Source organism: Neodiprion fabricii, chromosome 2 (assembly GCF_021155785.1).
Source record: "Neodiprion fabricii isolate iyNeoFabr1 chromosome 2, iyNeoFabr1.1, whole genome shotgun sequence".
In the NCBI taxonomy this organism is placed as follows: Eukaryota; Metazoa; Arthropoda; class Insecta; order Hymenoptera; family Diprionidae; genus Neodiprion; species Neodiprion fabricii.
The window spans coordinates 6,331,456-6,348,323 of NC_060240.1; the positions used below are offsets into that span (position 1 = coordinate 6,331,456).

Here is a 16,868-nt window from a genome sequence, read left to right on the forward strand (position 1 = left end):
GAGATTAATTGGTCTTGAAACGGTAACCACCGAACGCAGTTTCGATTCATTAATCCTAGGTGGATATCTATATTACATAGAAAATCAATGCATAATGAGATATAGAACTCCGTAGAAATCACTCGAAATCAGTGATTACGAACTATAGTATATTGTGTAACAAGGAAGCAAATTCGTTTTTTTCCAAAATTGAGGTTAGGATCGTGCAATGTCAGATTTGTTCGCGACAGCGCATGCGCGCAGTGCGGAAAGGACCACTTTCAACACCTGGGACTTGAAAGTAGTATTTTTGGTACTCCGCGGATGCGCACTCGCAGACTCACTCTACCCTTATGGAAACGGGTAATTTTGCGTACGGAAAATACGCGTAAAACATGCTCGCGTTGTATAAAAGCCATCAATTTTATATCCAAACTAACGGATATGACAATTTTTCTTCCACGAGGAGCTTGCGGTGCAAAAGCGAATGCACGGTTTATACCTACGTACCTTTTTCTGTTTGAGATCCTGATTGTCGGGGACAATTGGCTGCGCCGAGTCGTTGTTGCCCTCGTTTCCGACGGAAGTGGTAATCGATTCCTCTGTCACGTCGCGCGAGTACCTCGTCAAAAATCTCGCCTTGCCTTCCGAGGTTGTGAAATACGCGGATGTTGGTGATAGCGGGCTTGTTGGGTCAGGCGTTGATAATTCCGGCGTTGAAATCGTCGACGATGGCGTCTCGATCCTGAAGTGAAAAAAATTACGATAAAAATTTCAAACAATAAACGAGACAAAAAAACAAGCAATTGTCACTCATTAGTCACAGAATTTTAACCATAATATTCTTCGGCGAAAAAGCATCTGAGGATGACGAGGAACTTTGCATTTGTTTTCGATAATTAGCGATACTTTATAGATACGTATATAATATAGGAACTTTTCTTTTCTTTCTTTCTTTTTCTAGTTGGATGGAACTAATCGATCTGATCATTTTCTTCAATTCACAACGTATACCGGTACGATCTGTACAAGGTATTCTCGACGGTTGAAAACTATGACAAATTTTCGGATGATTATACGGAGAACTTCAATCGTTTCAAGTATTTTATAATTACACGTTGATTAAATGACGAAAGTCGATCACAATCACACTATTCTCGCGTGTAATTAGTGAATCGAGGAGTGAGCTTCGCTTGTAGAAAGGACGTTTAAAGCGATGCTGTAATTCGCCATGTGATTCGAGGAAACTTTAGCGTCAATATAATACACACGAATTGGTAAAATATATTCTCGATACGATTCCGCGGTAAATGCATCAGCTGTTAAAACTACAAGTAACGAGTTTAATATTTTAATGGTAATGTTAAACAATTTTCGAATTACTAACTAACTTATGAGAATTTGGCTCCACTTGCAGTGCAGTAATTCTAATTTCATTTCATTTTGCTGTATGACATACCGCAGGAAAATTATTATACGAACAATTTTGCGTAGCGTAATGAATGAGTTTGATAGGCGTAGAGTTGTGTACAAATGAAAAAAAAAAAAAAATGTAAATGAAAAATACGCACATTTTGATGTAATCTCTATTTGGTCGATAATTCTAACCCAATTTCAGGTATAGAAAATAATCTGTTTAAGAGTGTGTACGCGGTCTAAGCCAGGCAACGACGTGGTTGAAACTAACCGCAATGATGTGTGGATATTATTCGCGAATCAAGATGTGCGGCTACACGCGTATAAATGCCGTAGAGAATTTGATGGGACAGTATCGTTTATGGATTACGTAATACCGGGTGTCTCGGCTGTACTTTCACCTTCATCGCGAACGACGCGACTCATCTTACGCTGCAGCTATTGTCCGATCTTTGGACGTGTGCGGTGAGAAAAATTTATACCCAAATTTGTTTACTACAGGGATACCGGGGTTGAAATTCCGAATTTGAAAAGTTCGGAAAGTTCCAAATTTTTTCGTGGTGAAACTTAATGTAAAGAAATCAAACTTTGATGAAACGGAACTTCAATATCACCGGCTGTAAGTATCTGATAAGTTTTTTTTTTTTTTGGCTGTAACTGCTGCAGAATATCTACAAGCATGTGATATATCGACGATAGTCTTTTTGACTACGTTCACTTTGTTCCGAATATTTTCGTTCATCTCGAAATTCAGTCTTGTCCGAAATGAATCATTAATTTCGATTATCCACCAGTCCTGAAATTTGTTTATTTCCTCAGGGAAACAGCCGAGCTTTTTTCAATCGCCGTTATTGCATTCTGCAGGACTCGTGCCAACTTCGGAACGATTATTTGAAGACGAGTTAATTGTGAGTATCGTTTCACGTTAATTGAACCCAATTAAAACGCTGGCGAAGCTACGAGGCTAAGTACCGAAGGTCGTTCGAAACATTCTGCGACGGCAATACGCGATATTCTCGTTTAAGGAATGAGTTAAGCGAAAACGAGGAAATATAATAAGAGTAAGAAGACACGAAAGTGTCACCTCCGATCTGACTAAATTTACGATTTCAGAAATTCGTGTTATATTCCAGGTACGAAAGAAGAAACAAGGGACAGTAAAATTGCGTTGCGATATCTTTTTATTTTTTCTTTATTTCTTATTTTTCACCAAAGAATTTAATTTGCATTCGATGCGTCAGTGCTGCATAAGAAATATATATATGTATATGTATATATATATATATATATATATTGACACATTTAGCTGTATAACGCACAATGGGATAAGCGTGGGGAGAAAAACGCGTTGAATTCATTATATTTCTCGAGAGTTTAATATTATTCTCGAATGCGCCATAGTTGAATGCAACTTCGACAAAGGGTGTTGACAGACTTACAGCATGTGTGCAAGTTAAGGATAACTCGTTTTCAGGACACGCGGATATAAACGAGTATTCAAAATTGCGGCACGTTTGCGCAAATGAAATTTAAGGATCGATAAATTTGTCTCGCCAGATCATCGATGATCGACCGGTAAACTTGGCGCGATAAATTTCCACCCACCGTAAATAACGAGGAGCTAATTAACCTTGAAAAGTAACGAGCTTGATTCGTAATAATAATCAAAATATACGACAAGCAGATTTTTGTTTCAAAGAAGACTCGCAATTAGGGAGAATGACAGCGAAAATTTATACTACAAGCGTCACGGGGAAATCGGAAATTTAAATCGGGGAATTCCAGGTTATTCAATTGACAAAGAATCGGATAATTATAATTAGTAATACGTACAATTCCTTTTTAGGTATAGAATACTGAATAGCGAACCTGAGGAGCATGCCTTTGCGGTAAAACGCGAATCGTATTTCTTCTTCGACGACTATGAATAATCTAGAATTTTCAACACTTGCGTGTCGCGTGTCCGACTGTTTAATTTATCGTTTCCGTCATTGAATTTCGGAGGAAAACTACTAAAGCCACTGCACTTCGGATGAAATTCGAACGAACAATCTTTGAAGTACCTAAACGTGAAATCTACCACGGAATTAACCCTTGCGCTGCATGCCGGGGTCAAAATGACCCCGCGGAATGATCACCCTAAATTTGTGAAATTACAACAAACTGATATTCTTTACGTTAACACGGCAACAATTGTTAATTCTCGCAATCTTTTTCTTTAAAAATAAGGTTCATTATTCGTCGATAAGTTCGTTCGTTTGTAAATAATTATTGCAAACTACACACGTAAATATAAATTATTTCGCATTTTCGTTGTAGTTTCAATATCGTTGCGTATAATTTATTTAATATACGCTTAACGGCAAAAAATACGTACGTAACAGTCGGCGAAAGACGTTATCTGAAATTATCCGAAGGTCGAATTACCGGCAGAAACGTCGAACGATATTTCAAAGCGAAGGTCGGCGTATTTTAGAGGTGGAGTAGAATATTCGCGTTGGCGTTGTGACCTGGTCGGAGGTCCGTGTAAAGCGGACTCCTTTTACTTCTATAATCGCTGCAGACACGCGTTTCATTTCAATCGTTGTGTTTATATATAGGGCATTCCCCGAGCGGCGTCAAAAATTCTTTCAAGCCTTTGCGTATCCTTATAACAGTGCGGATAGAGAAACAAAAAAAAGAAAAAAGAGAAAAACAGAGAAATTGATTGAGTTGAGGAACGTCACTTTATTTAAAACTCATGAAATAATTTTTTATTCTAACGATACAAACAGTTGAATAATTCTTTTTTTTCTTTTTACATATTCTCGAAACGAGCGAGTTGTTACCGAATATGTGGTTCCGGGTTTATTTAGCTAACTTCATCACAATTCAACTATAAATTATTATACCAATTTGTTATAGGTATAATGTACGAATGTTTGAGAAATAAAAAATTAATTACGATTACAGGAATAATTTCTTTTTCAACAGGCGAAAGCAACGGATAAATGATGCTCACAAAAAATTTTGCCGAGAGTTAATTGTTTCAGTAGACTAAAAGTGGATGAGACTTGAAAAAAAGTCCACCTCAAAAAGTTAAAATAAATTACCAGAGTGCTAAAAAGCTGGAATAAACGATACGAAAATGTCACGATTGAAATCTACTAACTAGTCGATTTGTCGTGGAATGCCTGATATATAGAAACGGTTATAAAAAGATCGATCCCCGAATCCAAGACTCTTGACCTTTGTTTCATGTCACTCGTTGTTCTTATTGTTGGAAGCGTCTGCGGAACTTCCGTGTAATTTTAATACTAATTCTCGTTGGAATATACGCGGTTACAAGTTACTTAACGGTATGCGAATTTTGATAACCGAGGATTGGTTTCACGCTCCAAAAGATTTTATCAAATAAGTACGGAGTGATGTTATGAAATTTGCTTGAGAAATATGCCGGCTTGGTATTTAGCATCTTGGGGAAATAGGGCTGATTAAAACCTTGTTTGAATCCGCGTAATTATAGAACCCAACTTTGCTATGATGGAATTTCGTTTTTGACGGCCATAAAATATTTGAAAATTTGTAAACCTAGATATATCATCATCACTTTTGCTGCTCGCAAAATTTGTAATTCGTTATCCAAATATGTATATATGTATAAGCAAATTTGAACTTAACTAAAGTTAGATTAACGATAGTCCTTATAAGGCTGAAGTTGGCAACGTTATTGTAATGATTCATGTTTTGGAAAACCCGTTATTTTGTAATTTTAGGAATCTCGGAAATGCAGTTAATTATAACACGGCAAACGTAATTCATGTTTTCAAGACTTATCAACTTCGAAGTCACTAGAAAATAGCAAAATAGTGATTCCCCCCCCCCCCCCCCCCACAATGTTTCGTTACGCTAACGTTACTGACTTAGCTTTGGAAAGCCTGAATCTTCATTGATATCAATGATTTTTCTTTTCGTTCCTCAAAATTTGACAAATTCATATGATTTCACCGATCGTGTGGCCTTTCACAAAATATATTTACGTCAGGAAAGAAAGAAATAAATATCAGGAATTTGTCAAAACTTTTCGACTTTTCAAATATCAATTACTACGTTTTTAGAATCAATGTCGATTTGATCGGATTAAAAATTCAATTTTCAACGGTTTTTGGAAGCGTTTGAAAATCCGCGGATGCGAATAGACAAGTTTTCTCAAAGCTAACGCCGACTATAAACGTGAATTAGCGACGACCACTGAGCTAAAAATAATTGATGCATCGATTATCGAGTCCAAAAAAATAATCGAACGCGACTGAATTGAATCGGTAAAAATTAATCCATCAATTGATTATTTCGTATTTTTTTTTTGTAACGGTGCAGTTGAAGCCAAAATTTCGTACATTTCAGTATTCATTCTTCATAGCGGTTAACTTTTTGATTCTTCATAGTTTCATTGAAAATATTTTTCAATTTCAGGTGAAAATATTCATTTATCTTTCACTTATTGTACAAAATAGGTATACTTAGTAAGTAAGACGATGATAATGATTGACATTGTATTGCATCGTTCATGGGAGTAAAAACCAATAACCGATCGTGAGGAAAAATAATCGATACAATCGAAAATCGATCATTTTTGGTAATTCTTAGGGTGAATATAATCTGTTATAAAAAAGTGTTCGATAATAAAAAAACTCACTTGATGTCTTCGGGTCGGTTCGTCGTTGCCGTTGGACTCGATGGTGTTTCATCCTGTATAGAGAGAGAAAGCCGCCTCCTTGGCCGAGGCTGAAGCGTCGCTTCCACCCTGAATAATCCAGTGACGTAGTCGGTAGGCTTTTTGTGTTCCGGAACCGGGACTGAAACACGGAAGATCCACATTTATCGAGACTCAGATTTTGATCAGCATGATCGAGAAGCTCCCGAGTATCCGGAAGGAGCATTTTGACAGATTTCAATATAATCGCTAATATTTAATTAGTAACATTAACGCAACGAAAGATAGGAAAACAAAATCACTTCGCAAAGCCTTTGAAAAATTGTAATGAACTTTTCGGAATACCTACAATGTGGGTTACACGTTTTGTTTGATCACGGATTTCTTGAATGTTTCATACTAATTCCTGAAGTAGCGTAATAACAATTTTTCCTTAAAAATGTACTGATAAATTAACGTCGTAAATTTAAACCTAACCGACAATATTTGGCTGACCAGTCGTGTAGAGAAAATTGAAAAAATCGCTCATCTTCGGACAGCTTCGATGAAAATTAACTTCTCAACTATACAGCAGAGAATATTTGGAAAGAAAAAGATGAGCGCAAACTTAGTGAAATGTCACGAACGAAATCGACGTTATGGAAGAATTAGGTGTTAGTGAAAAGCCTCTTGGATCGACGGTTTCGACCGGATGCACACAACTGGCGAAGCAACTCACTGTGACCTGCAGTGTAACAAATTAAAACTGAAGCAGCCCGGAAAAATAGCGAATTTAATTATTACAGGATGTCAATACGATGCGTTCGCGACAATAACTGATCAATTGTTAGATTTTTGTGAGTACGTTGTTATATAACAGTGTCTGTAAGTACGTCACGCTGAGAATAAATTGGAGATTTGATATCTTCAACGGTCTTTCGGATATGCCGGTAATTTACATGCGACGGGCCGTTTGAAAAAATCTGTGACGTTGAGTCAGGAGTTGACAGGGTCGTGCAATTTTTCAATTTTCAAAAATGCCTACTTAGGATAAGTCCTATACTTGATGAGAAGCGGATGCAGCTACGATCGCTGAGCATGACCGATGACGTACGATGATTAGAAATCCAACGCTTCCGGTTTAATTGATTGGGAAGCAACCGCGTGTCTGTAAAGATTTCACGTTGCTGGATTGTAAAAACGCGGATTCGATAACGCGGAGAAAACTGTGAGTCCGGTTATAGTGGCAAGGAGACCGTGACAGACGGCTTCACAGTCGGCGAAAAAGTCAAACAGTGCCGAAAACGTGACTGAAAATTGTCACTTATTTATTTATTTCAAATTTCTCCGTTTGTATTTGTGCATCTGCTTATATTTTATCGTATGCATGCACAAAAATTATCAGTTGCTGTGTATATTTCAGGAAAAAGAATATAAACATCTACGAAGAATATACGTTTTGTCGATTTACCCTTTTTTTTTTACAGCTTCAGTGTAATGATTTTCCATATTCGATCACAGTAGCCCCTACACTTTTTTTTTTGTTTTTTTTTTTAAAGCACAGATTTTCATAAAACCAGTATTCGAAACACACGTAAAGTTCATGGATTTGATGCCCGGATTATTTTACATTACTGTTCAAATTGAACAATTGAAAAAATAAGGAAAACTGTTGTACTGGTAAATGTTTAAAATTTATCGTACAAAAAATAAATCGCGTCTACGATTTTTTCAATCAGGTTTAGTATTGCAAGGATCTCATTTTACGATGATTAATGATATCGGTTTCATTTTCAATTTTTAATTTCTGTGACCAACTGTTCAGTGAAGTATTGTAATTTATAAATGATCGGTCTTGAATATACCATTCAATTTACATGTTTCAAACGACTTTTTACACGCGTATTACATACATAAAAAATTCTGATAACAGTTAGGGAATAAGTTTTACCAACGAAAAAGTCACGACAGGGTTACACCACTCGACAGTTTCGAAATGTTGCAAAATTATCGTGAACAAAAGAGCTTTCTAACGCACATTACGCGACACAATTCTAACTATTTGCCAAATGACAAAAGAATTTGAATAACAAACAGTTTTGCAATGGCTCAACTATTGTGATACACATATCATATATATGTATATATACACGGATAATAATCTAGTACACATATATGCATATACAGAGTGAACTGCTAACGACTAAATGGTTTAATGCGCATGCGCTAAAATTCTAGAGCAATAGCAGTCGTTTTGTCAGGGTGACCAACATTTATGAGGTTACATACACAGCGGCGACCTAGAATCCGAATTTATGAATGTTGGTCACCCTGACAAAAAAATTGCTCTTGTTCTCAAATTCGTGCGCATGCGCGTTAAACCATTTAGTGTTTGTTTATTTTCCAAAGAATTCTACAATTTTTTCACGCAATAAATTAAACATTCAGCAAGAATATATATAATTTTATAATTTCCCGCATATAACAGTGTATAATATCAATTCATGAGAGTAATCGGTACAACGTTTACAAGTATAAAAAATCGGAGACGTGACTCTGAAGAGAAAAATACCGACGAGGCACTAACATTAAATTGTTCGTAATAATAAATTTTCGGACAGGTAATTTTCATACCCGTGACTTACAAGGTGCAGGTATGATATTTTCGTCGAATCATTTCCCTGAGAATCGAACGATTCGCGATCTTTTAATCCATTCGTCGCACATTTTTCAACTCAATATTTGTTACTCGTTGATACTCGGAGTCTCTGATCACGAATCGGAAGTTAGAATTTGACAATTTCTGTATCCAATATGTCGTATCCAATACGGCGTGCGTAAAATCGGAAAAACTATGAAATTCGATGATTCTAGTCGAGAATTCTTATTACTGAAAGATTTTTGGCAGTTGTACGTAGTAACGAAGATCATTTGAAGTTGTAAATAAACTGCGATAAGGCTCGGACGTGTAAACTTTATCAATAAATTGCGAAACAAGGAAAGAAGAAGAGAGAAACAAATCCCCGATCAACTCACCTAAAATCGTTACTAGCCTGTCATTGGGACTAAGCTGACTAGCCAGATCTCTGCTGAGTTCCTCGCACTCGATTTCTTCCTGTAACTTCCTCCTCGGTTCCGGGATAACATCGTCCTGACTATCGTCGGAAGCCTCGTCGATCCTCGCCTCCCTGCCATCGTCAGGAATGATCTCAGTCTGCGACGCGGCATCGCTGGTCGCCGCGTTAACCCTCAAAACGATTTCCGTCCTTTGAACAAGAGTAAGTCCCTCGATCCCAGGCTGGGGTGAAACGCAAAGCGACGTGAGGGCCGTCCTTTCGTTGCCCAAATCGGCCGACTCGTTTCCTCCGGAAGTCTGGCTGTACTTTGCCTGATTCGACCCCGAATACTCGTCGCGACGATCGTCGTCCGTCTGTGTAGGACTGGAGACCTTCCGTCTCGACGATACGACGCTTATCCGTTCAACGAAGCTCGCCGACTCCCCGGATACGTTGGGCGAATTTGGGGGCGACGTCTTCTCGGTGTTGTTCCCAAGGTCAGAGACCCTCGGCGACGACGACGACGACGAGGAACTCGAGCAGCTCCCGGATCGACGGGGTGAATCGGTCCCCGATCTCCGCCTCTCGACCTCCGGTGTTCTCGGAGGCGACGAGGTCGGGGGTGGTGGTTTCTCGATGACCGGTGGCGGTCTCGAGGCCTCGGCGACGAGCCGTTTCTCGCCGAGGGCGTTACGTCGATTTAAAAGCTCCACGTTCCTCGAGGTCATCTCGATAGTCGCCGATCTTTCCCGTTGCTGATGATGATGATGATGTTGTTGCTGTTGTTGTTGGAAGCTTTCGGAGCTCGAGAGGATCTCACGATCCTGGGACCGCCTTTGAGGGCTCGGTTCGCAGCTAGCTGCCAATTTTCGTCGCTCTCGTTCCAGCTGCCTGTTACGATCGTTCAGGACCTCGATGCTTTGCGGTGATATCCTCTCCTTCCTGTCAGCGGGATCCGTGATTCCCGTTTGCTGATTACTCGACTCCAGATGGTTGTTGATGCTGTTGTTGTTGTTGTTGTTGTTATTGTTGTGGATAACGGCGTTGTTCGCGTTGTTCACGTTGTTGTTTACGCCCTCGCCTCGCGGCTGGCGCACCTCGGTTGCCTGGAGCTTTTTGCTCAGGTCGTACGAGAGCTTTCCGATCACCTCGACCGAGTGCGCGGCCCTTTCCTCCATACGATGATGCAGCGCGTCGACGCTGTGAGACTTGGGAAGCTGCTGATCCGGATGGTGGTGATGGTGGTGCGGATGACGGGGTGTTACTCGAACGAGAACCGGGTCGTCGTGGTCCCGCAGTGGCGGCCAGTCGTCGATACGCGCGGTTGGCGACATTGTTCGTTTGTAGCTACCTTCGCTGTCGGGGGCGCCTCGCTCCCTGCGATAGGCGAGGTAGGAGGCCTTCGATTGGCTTCTGGAACGATAAGATGAACAAACTTATGGTACACGGTATACACGCGTGATTCGTAGGTACCTATACCAAATTTTTATACTTTCATGTTGGAGTGAATTTTATCACTGGAAGAATACATCAGCGAGGAAGAATATATGGTGTTTTCCGTGAAACTCACCACTCAACGCTGACAGGCAATCGAAGGTACGTTTTCTATCCCTACATGTATGTTAGACGGGCCGTTCGAAAAAACGTTTATGCTCCAAGTTGAAAAATGTCAAGTTTAAACTTGAAAAAGGAAGATCCTCAAAGTTTCGATGCTCTATTTCATTATCAATTTGATCTTTTTGAATTTTATAACGATTCAAAAAAACAAAAATAAACGGTAGACACTTAAATGTGAGGTTTAAAATACTTTTTGCTCGAACATTTTCAATTTTTCATGATGAAATATTCGATATTGCGTCCAAACAAACATATATTCTAGTAATTGGTCTAAAAAGTTTTAAGAAAGCCTAAGGTAAAAAAAAAAATTAACATATCAAAATATCAAAGTATGCATGGTATTCAAAGTAGAGAAAAAACAAATTTTCTTTGAATGTGAGAGTTTTCATTAATGAACAAAAACAATTTGTTCATTTTTCAAAATTTTATTCCAGGAGTTCTCGATCAAAACCTGACCGACTGAATTACTTGCAAATATTTTTGGAATCCTTAAGGTTTATATTCCAGTCGAAAAAGTGTCGAAACCAAAAATATATAAAAATTAAGAATTTTAGAATCAATGAATGAATTAAGTCCTGGCAAGTTTTATCTTCGTACCGGAGAAAAAATAATTGAAAACCATGAATTAGGACAAAAAATATCGTTCAATAATCATAATAAAACGGAACACTTCATGGAACAGTTTTTCGAAAATTACAAAGTGCAAGAAATAAATTTATGCAGAAATATAAGCGTGAGAATAGAATTTTTTTTTCTTGGGAGTTTCGTCACGTTTGCAGGATTTTGGGTAAGCGATAACTTATATTTATACTCGAGGGGAATTTTTCGTTACCCATTCCTGCGGTGTTTACGTAACTCGTTTATCGCCAGCGCAGCCTCGGTCCAAAGGAAGTTCAGAGAACTTATCGCTGAGATTTGGTATCTGATCTTTTCAGGTAGAGGAAACGAAACGAGACCGAGACGAGGAAACAGCGATGGGATGAAATCTCGCGCGTGACTCGAACTCTAAATCTGAATAATAAAAATGTCGGAGGCGAGGACGACAGGCTTCAACCTTTTGGCTCTGGGGTTAACAATAAGTTTCGTAAATGGATCTAGAGCGATTACGAGAGAAAGGTTTTCACGATGATTGACTCAATTTTTTTCCTCTCTTATTCTGGTTTCGATGTCAAAACTTACGAAAAGGCGAGTTCGTAGATTTTATAAATTGATCGAATATTTCATTGGTAAAATTATGAATATATTTCAGTCATTTTACTCGTTGATATAATGATTTTCAAATTGTTATGAAAATTTATAGCGAAACTGAGGGTTTAAAAAATATTTTTCTCTAAATTTGTAATGTTTCTAATCATTCGAAATTCTGTCAAGTGATAAACTGCTTTTAAAAGTCACGATAGAAACTTTTACAATTTATAATATCGAATATCTGCTGCTGACTATAAACGCACGTGTTCTAGAAAAAGTTGTTATTCGCACCGGTTTTAGTAGCAAATTTGAATGCTGAGTAAAACTTGTTCTTCGATCATATAATAATGTGATTATGTAAAATTTCAGATTCCCAGACAGATTCTCTCAGCTTTAGGTAACGTATGCATGAAATACGCGTTATCTAACCGTCTGCGAATTAAAAAACGAATGTAATTTCGATACACGAAAAACTTTGGTAAGAGGGAAAATATTCTCGACAAATATTTTGTCGGACGATTATTACAAAATACGTTCCGAGCATTTCGAGTGTTTTATTCACATTGTCAAACATATGACATAAAACTTTTTTATTTTTCTACGAAGTATTCAAAAGAGAAAGAAAAAAGAGAGGGAAAAAAATCAATTTCCTTTAACGAAGTGTTTGGTGAAACATTTCACCTCGTAATAGTCGAGAGAAATCTCAATCAATTAATCAGCTGACACGGATGATGCAAGAATTTTAAAAGACTTCCGTAAGAAATTAAATGTCTTGAAAAAAAAACCGTGCATGTAATCAAACAAATATTCATCATCGAAAATACTGTTACACGAAGAAAAAAAAGAAAGTATCTATAAAAAGTCTTTGAAATTTTGACGGCAATATAGAATTTCCAAAATTCTTTTACGAGCAAACTTTTATTTCTTAAACCTACAAAAATTCCTTCCGACGTATCAACGTGTATAGAAAAAAACCGTCATTATTTTATGAACATGAAGGGAATATATTGTAAAAAGTAAAGATATATACACATATATATATATATATGTATATATATGTAGGAAAAATTCGCGATTATTTAAACAAGAGCTACGGGCATTTAATTTTTTCACGTGCGCCATTCGAATTAAATTTTATTTAGCGAGGCGTTATGTGACGTATACTACGTATAAGCGTATAATAAATATTAATAAACATGTCGGCGTGTATAAAGTTTTGTCAATTTGAGACACGCGCGGCTCGCCTGCAGCAGATCCGTGTCGAGTTTTCTTTTCAATCGAGATCTAGGCTGAAATTGACATGCCGAGTTAGTTGATTATGCAACCGTGATCGTCGTACAAAATTACCGACAACGATCCATTTTCATCAGGATATCGATAGTTTCGATGATTTCCAGTCGCATCCGTGTTCGGATTATAAATCTATGATACATATAGCACTTAATAGTTGGATGGAAAATTTTTTTGAAACTCGAACCGACGACGCGATCCGCATATAATTTTCCGTCCAATTACACGGAGTCTCGTAATCGCAAGAATCGTCGACGATGTTTTAATCTTCATTTGCCGCGGTTAAATTACAGGTTCTGATACGTGTAATATATGAATATTTACGGTAAATCTGTAATTAAAATGTAGAGCCGACAAAAGAGATGCGTTTCGACTCGCTACATATTGTACAATACGTATACCGGCACGTGTAATTTGTAAGCGGCAAAATTATCTCGCAAATAGTCGCGTAATTGATCCGGTGAGACGAGCCTTTCTACCATAATTGATCGAGTCGCGTGAATCTGACATTTGCAAGTTTCGAATTATCAAGTTCCGCACAATTCATTCGTTCGGTATGTGCACGAATCGATTTAATTATATTAAATTAGGAAAATTAGGAAAATTTAACTGTAAATCAATAATGATACAGGAATTGAATTTACCATATATCGGGACAATTTATTGAAACTTGAAAATCAACCGCGCATGAGCGAGTTTTATCGGCTGTTCGCACAGGCTGGCCAACCCGAGTTTTAGCTGTCAACCTCTTTCTGCCGGCGATGTAGTTGATACGAATTTTCGAGGTTAGAATCTCGAATAATTGAGGCAGCGACTCGGAAAGGTTTGGGAAGCGTTTCGTTATCGGGTCGGAAAGTTGATTCTTCAAAGAACAGTCGGAACTTAACGCTTACGCTCTTTGAAAATTCAAACGTACACATTTTGCGTAGGTTGGCTCGCCTGCGTCGCAAACAAGAATATCGCTGCGGGAAGATTTCGCCGACCAATGAGATTTAATTATTTGGCGCATGCGCGGTTGATTTTCAAGTTTCATGATCGATGTGTTTCGAGATAAATCGCGTATGCAAGTGTAAGAAATGCTTTTGAGGCATTAATTTTTACTATTAGCTTAAAAGCTGCTGAACATCACTTTCAAACACGTTTTGGTTATAATTCGACAAAAAGGTGGAAAATTAAGAAGCATACGTGCACATAAATAATCTTGTGGAAAATTCAGCCGCTGCATTATTTTAGCATCGACGTAGGATTGAAAATAGCAGTTTCATGAATGGAAAATACAGTAAATTTATTCGTTATCACGCGTGTGTAGTACACGTAAAATTTTCTACAACATCCGGAAGAATTGGTTCTTTTTCGCCCGATTCGGATTCCTACCGTGTCTTCGCCATTACAACGTAGCAGTAAAATACACTGTGCGTGAAACTCGTTTGTTAAGAATCCAGTGTAGTTAGTTGTGCGTATATAGTACGCTATATGTATACGCATGTAACGGCGGCGAGTATTATACGGTGATTTTTTATAAGGACGCGAAAGAGACCCGAGTGTAGGTTCAAGCTTCTTTGGAAGTTCGATTCTGGACACGTCTGCCGGCGATTTCATTGTCCGCGGAACGATTTCGTTGGGTTCGTCGAATAAAAAGTCTAAGGAATAAAATTACACGCATGCGGCAACGAGCGGAAAAAAAGGAAAGGAAAGAAAAGAAAAGAAAAAACCGTCGCAAAGTTCAGGAGAAGGGGAAAAAAGAGAAGAAAAAGAAATTGACATGTTTTATTTGGGTGGTTCTTAATAGCTGCGTTTTTGAAATTTTATGCTCCCAACGGATTAAACGCTAGAAAATTGATCTAAAAAAAAAAAAAAAAAAAAAATGCCCTGAAATTTTGAGCTCTCTATTTCAAATCTATAATAAACATTTTTTCCTCTTTGAAATTTTATAAGTCGTTGACAAACATTGTAATATGTTTCACGATACAGTTGTTTATTTCATAGCTATACTTGAGAGCTCAAATTTCCAGGCAATTTTTTTTTTTTTTTTTTATCAATTTGAAAGCATTTAAGCCCGTCGAAGCATAAGAATTCAAAAACAACCCTATTAAGAACCACCCTAATTTATTATATACACAGACATACAAAGTTCGGAACAATACGTCGAGGACGTTGAATTTACCTTTGGCATTTGATGAAAGAAAAGTAAAATAAAATTTTTGTTTATCAAAATTTAAGAGATACTTTGCCAGGAAAAAAAAATGAGATTTCGGGGTGACATTAAATGCGACCGAACTTCAAGTCACAGAGACGGTGGACAAATGGAATTTCAACAATTGCGCCCATATTGGGACATTATTTTTATCCTGCAATATCCAATAATTGCGAATGAAAAAAATGTACGAAGACAAGGAGTACGTAACTAGGTCATTATCATAACACCCGAAATCCATTGACCCGCAGACAATTCTTCTAAAATATAATTTCACGTAATTATTGTCGATTGAGATTGCAATTAATGCGATAGATAAATAATTGAATTGCGTGATACGAATCCGCAAGTACACGTGGTACTTTGAAGATAATTGTTGACCGAGTAAAAATATAACTAACCCGTGTACATGCGTATATATACATGTATAAACATGAAAAGTATTACACGTGCATGTGATCGGGAGCGCGTATTAGAAGCTCCGATATTATTCAGTCGCAGTGATTTATAGAAACGAATTGGATCGAGTAATGGTGTGAATGTGTTTGCACTTTGTACGAATTAACCTGCAGAACTGATTTCATTCTCGGCAGCGAATGTGATTATAATTGTCGCTTGTTGCTTCATGAATCGAGTATACATATATATATATATACACACACAGAATTGCACAACAATTGACCGGATCGAATGATTCCAATTTGGAAGAATAAGGTGAAGGGTATACCGTCTAGGTACAGAGTATAACCTGCAATTTCTCGCCAAGGCTCCATTATGTGGAACTTTGTTATGTAACAAGCTGAGCTTATATTTAAAATATAGGGCATACAAGTATGAGTATAACATCGATACAGGGTGAATTTCTAACGATTGCATGGTCCGTTGTTTGCCAAAACTTAATGCGCATGCGCTGAAATCCGAGAGCATTTGTCTGCCAGGGTGACCAACCGTCATAAATTTAAACGACAGTTCGCCGCGATGTGTCTAGCCTCAAATTTTTTGAGGTTACCTTCACGACGGTTGGTTACCCTGGCAGACAACTGCTCTCGGATTTCAGCGCATGCGCATTAAACTTTATCGAACAACGACGAACTAATTAGTCGTTCGGAATTCATCCTGTGCATATACATTGAGATACTTGAAGTTCCCGTTCGAGTTTACTCGAAATACGTACAGTATGAAATATGTATACCTGTTCAATATGAATATAAAAAGTTAGTCAAAACTTGTGAGATTGACTTTTGTACAAATAATTACCGAGGTGATATAAAAAACCTGGAGTAAAATATGATAATTTTTTATCATTAACTCTCTTTTGTACTCTGACGATGGGCGGCAATTAGTTGAATTTTTAAAGATTCTGCTGAACAGTAATTGACAATTGGAAAAACGGTCTCTTTGGTAGCTGGACTAGTTTCTGCAACTCTCAGATCGAACGAGGAATAGAATCGTTTGA

At 37.8% G+C, this 16,868-nt stretch overlaps 1 protein-coding gene across 1 annotated transcript in view; it reads right to left on the reverse strand.

The window, feature by feature from the left end:
• LOC124176901 overlaps positions 1-16,868 on the reverse strand; it is a 155,988-nt gene that overhangs the window by 1,922 nt on the left and 137,198 nt on the right. Inside the window, exons 10-12 of the mRNA XM_046558743.1 lie at positions 9,104-10,536; positions 6,071-6,230; positions 490-724 (exon numbers count right to left, since the gene is read on the reverse strand). Coding sequence (XP_046414699.1) covers positions 490-724; positions 6,071-6,230; positions 9,104-10,536 — 1,828 coding nt within the window. The remainder of the gene's footprint in view (positions 1-489; positions 725-6,070; positions 6,231-9,103; positions 10,537-16,868) is intronic.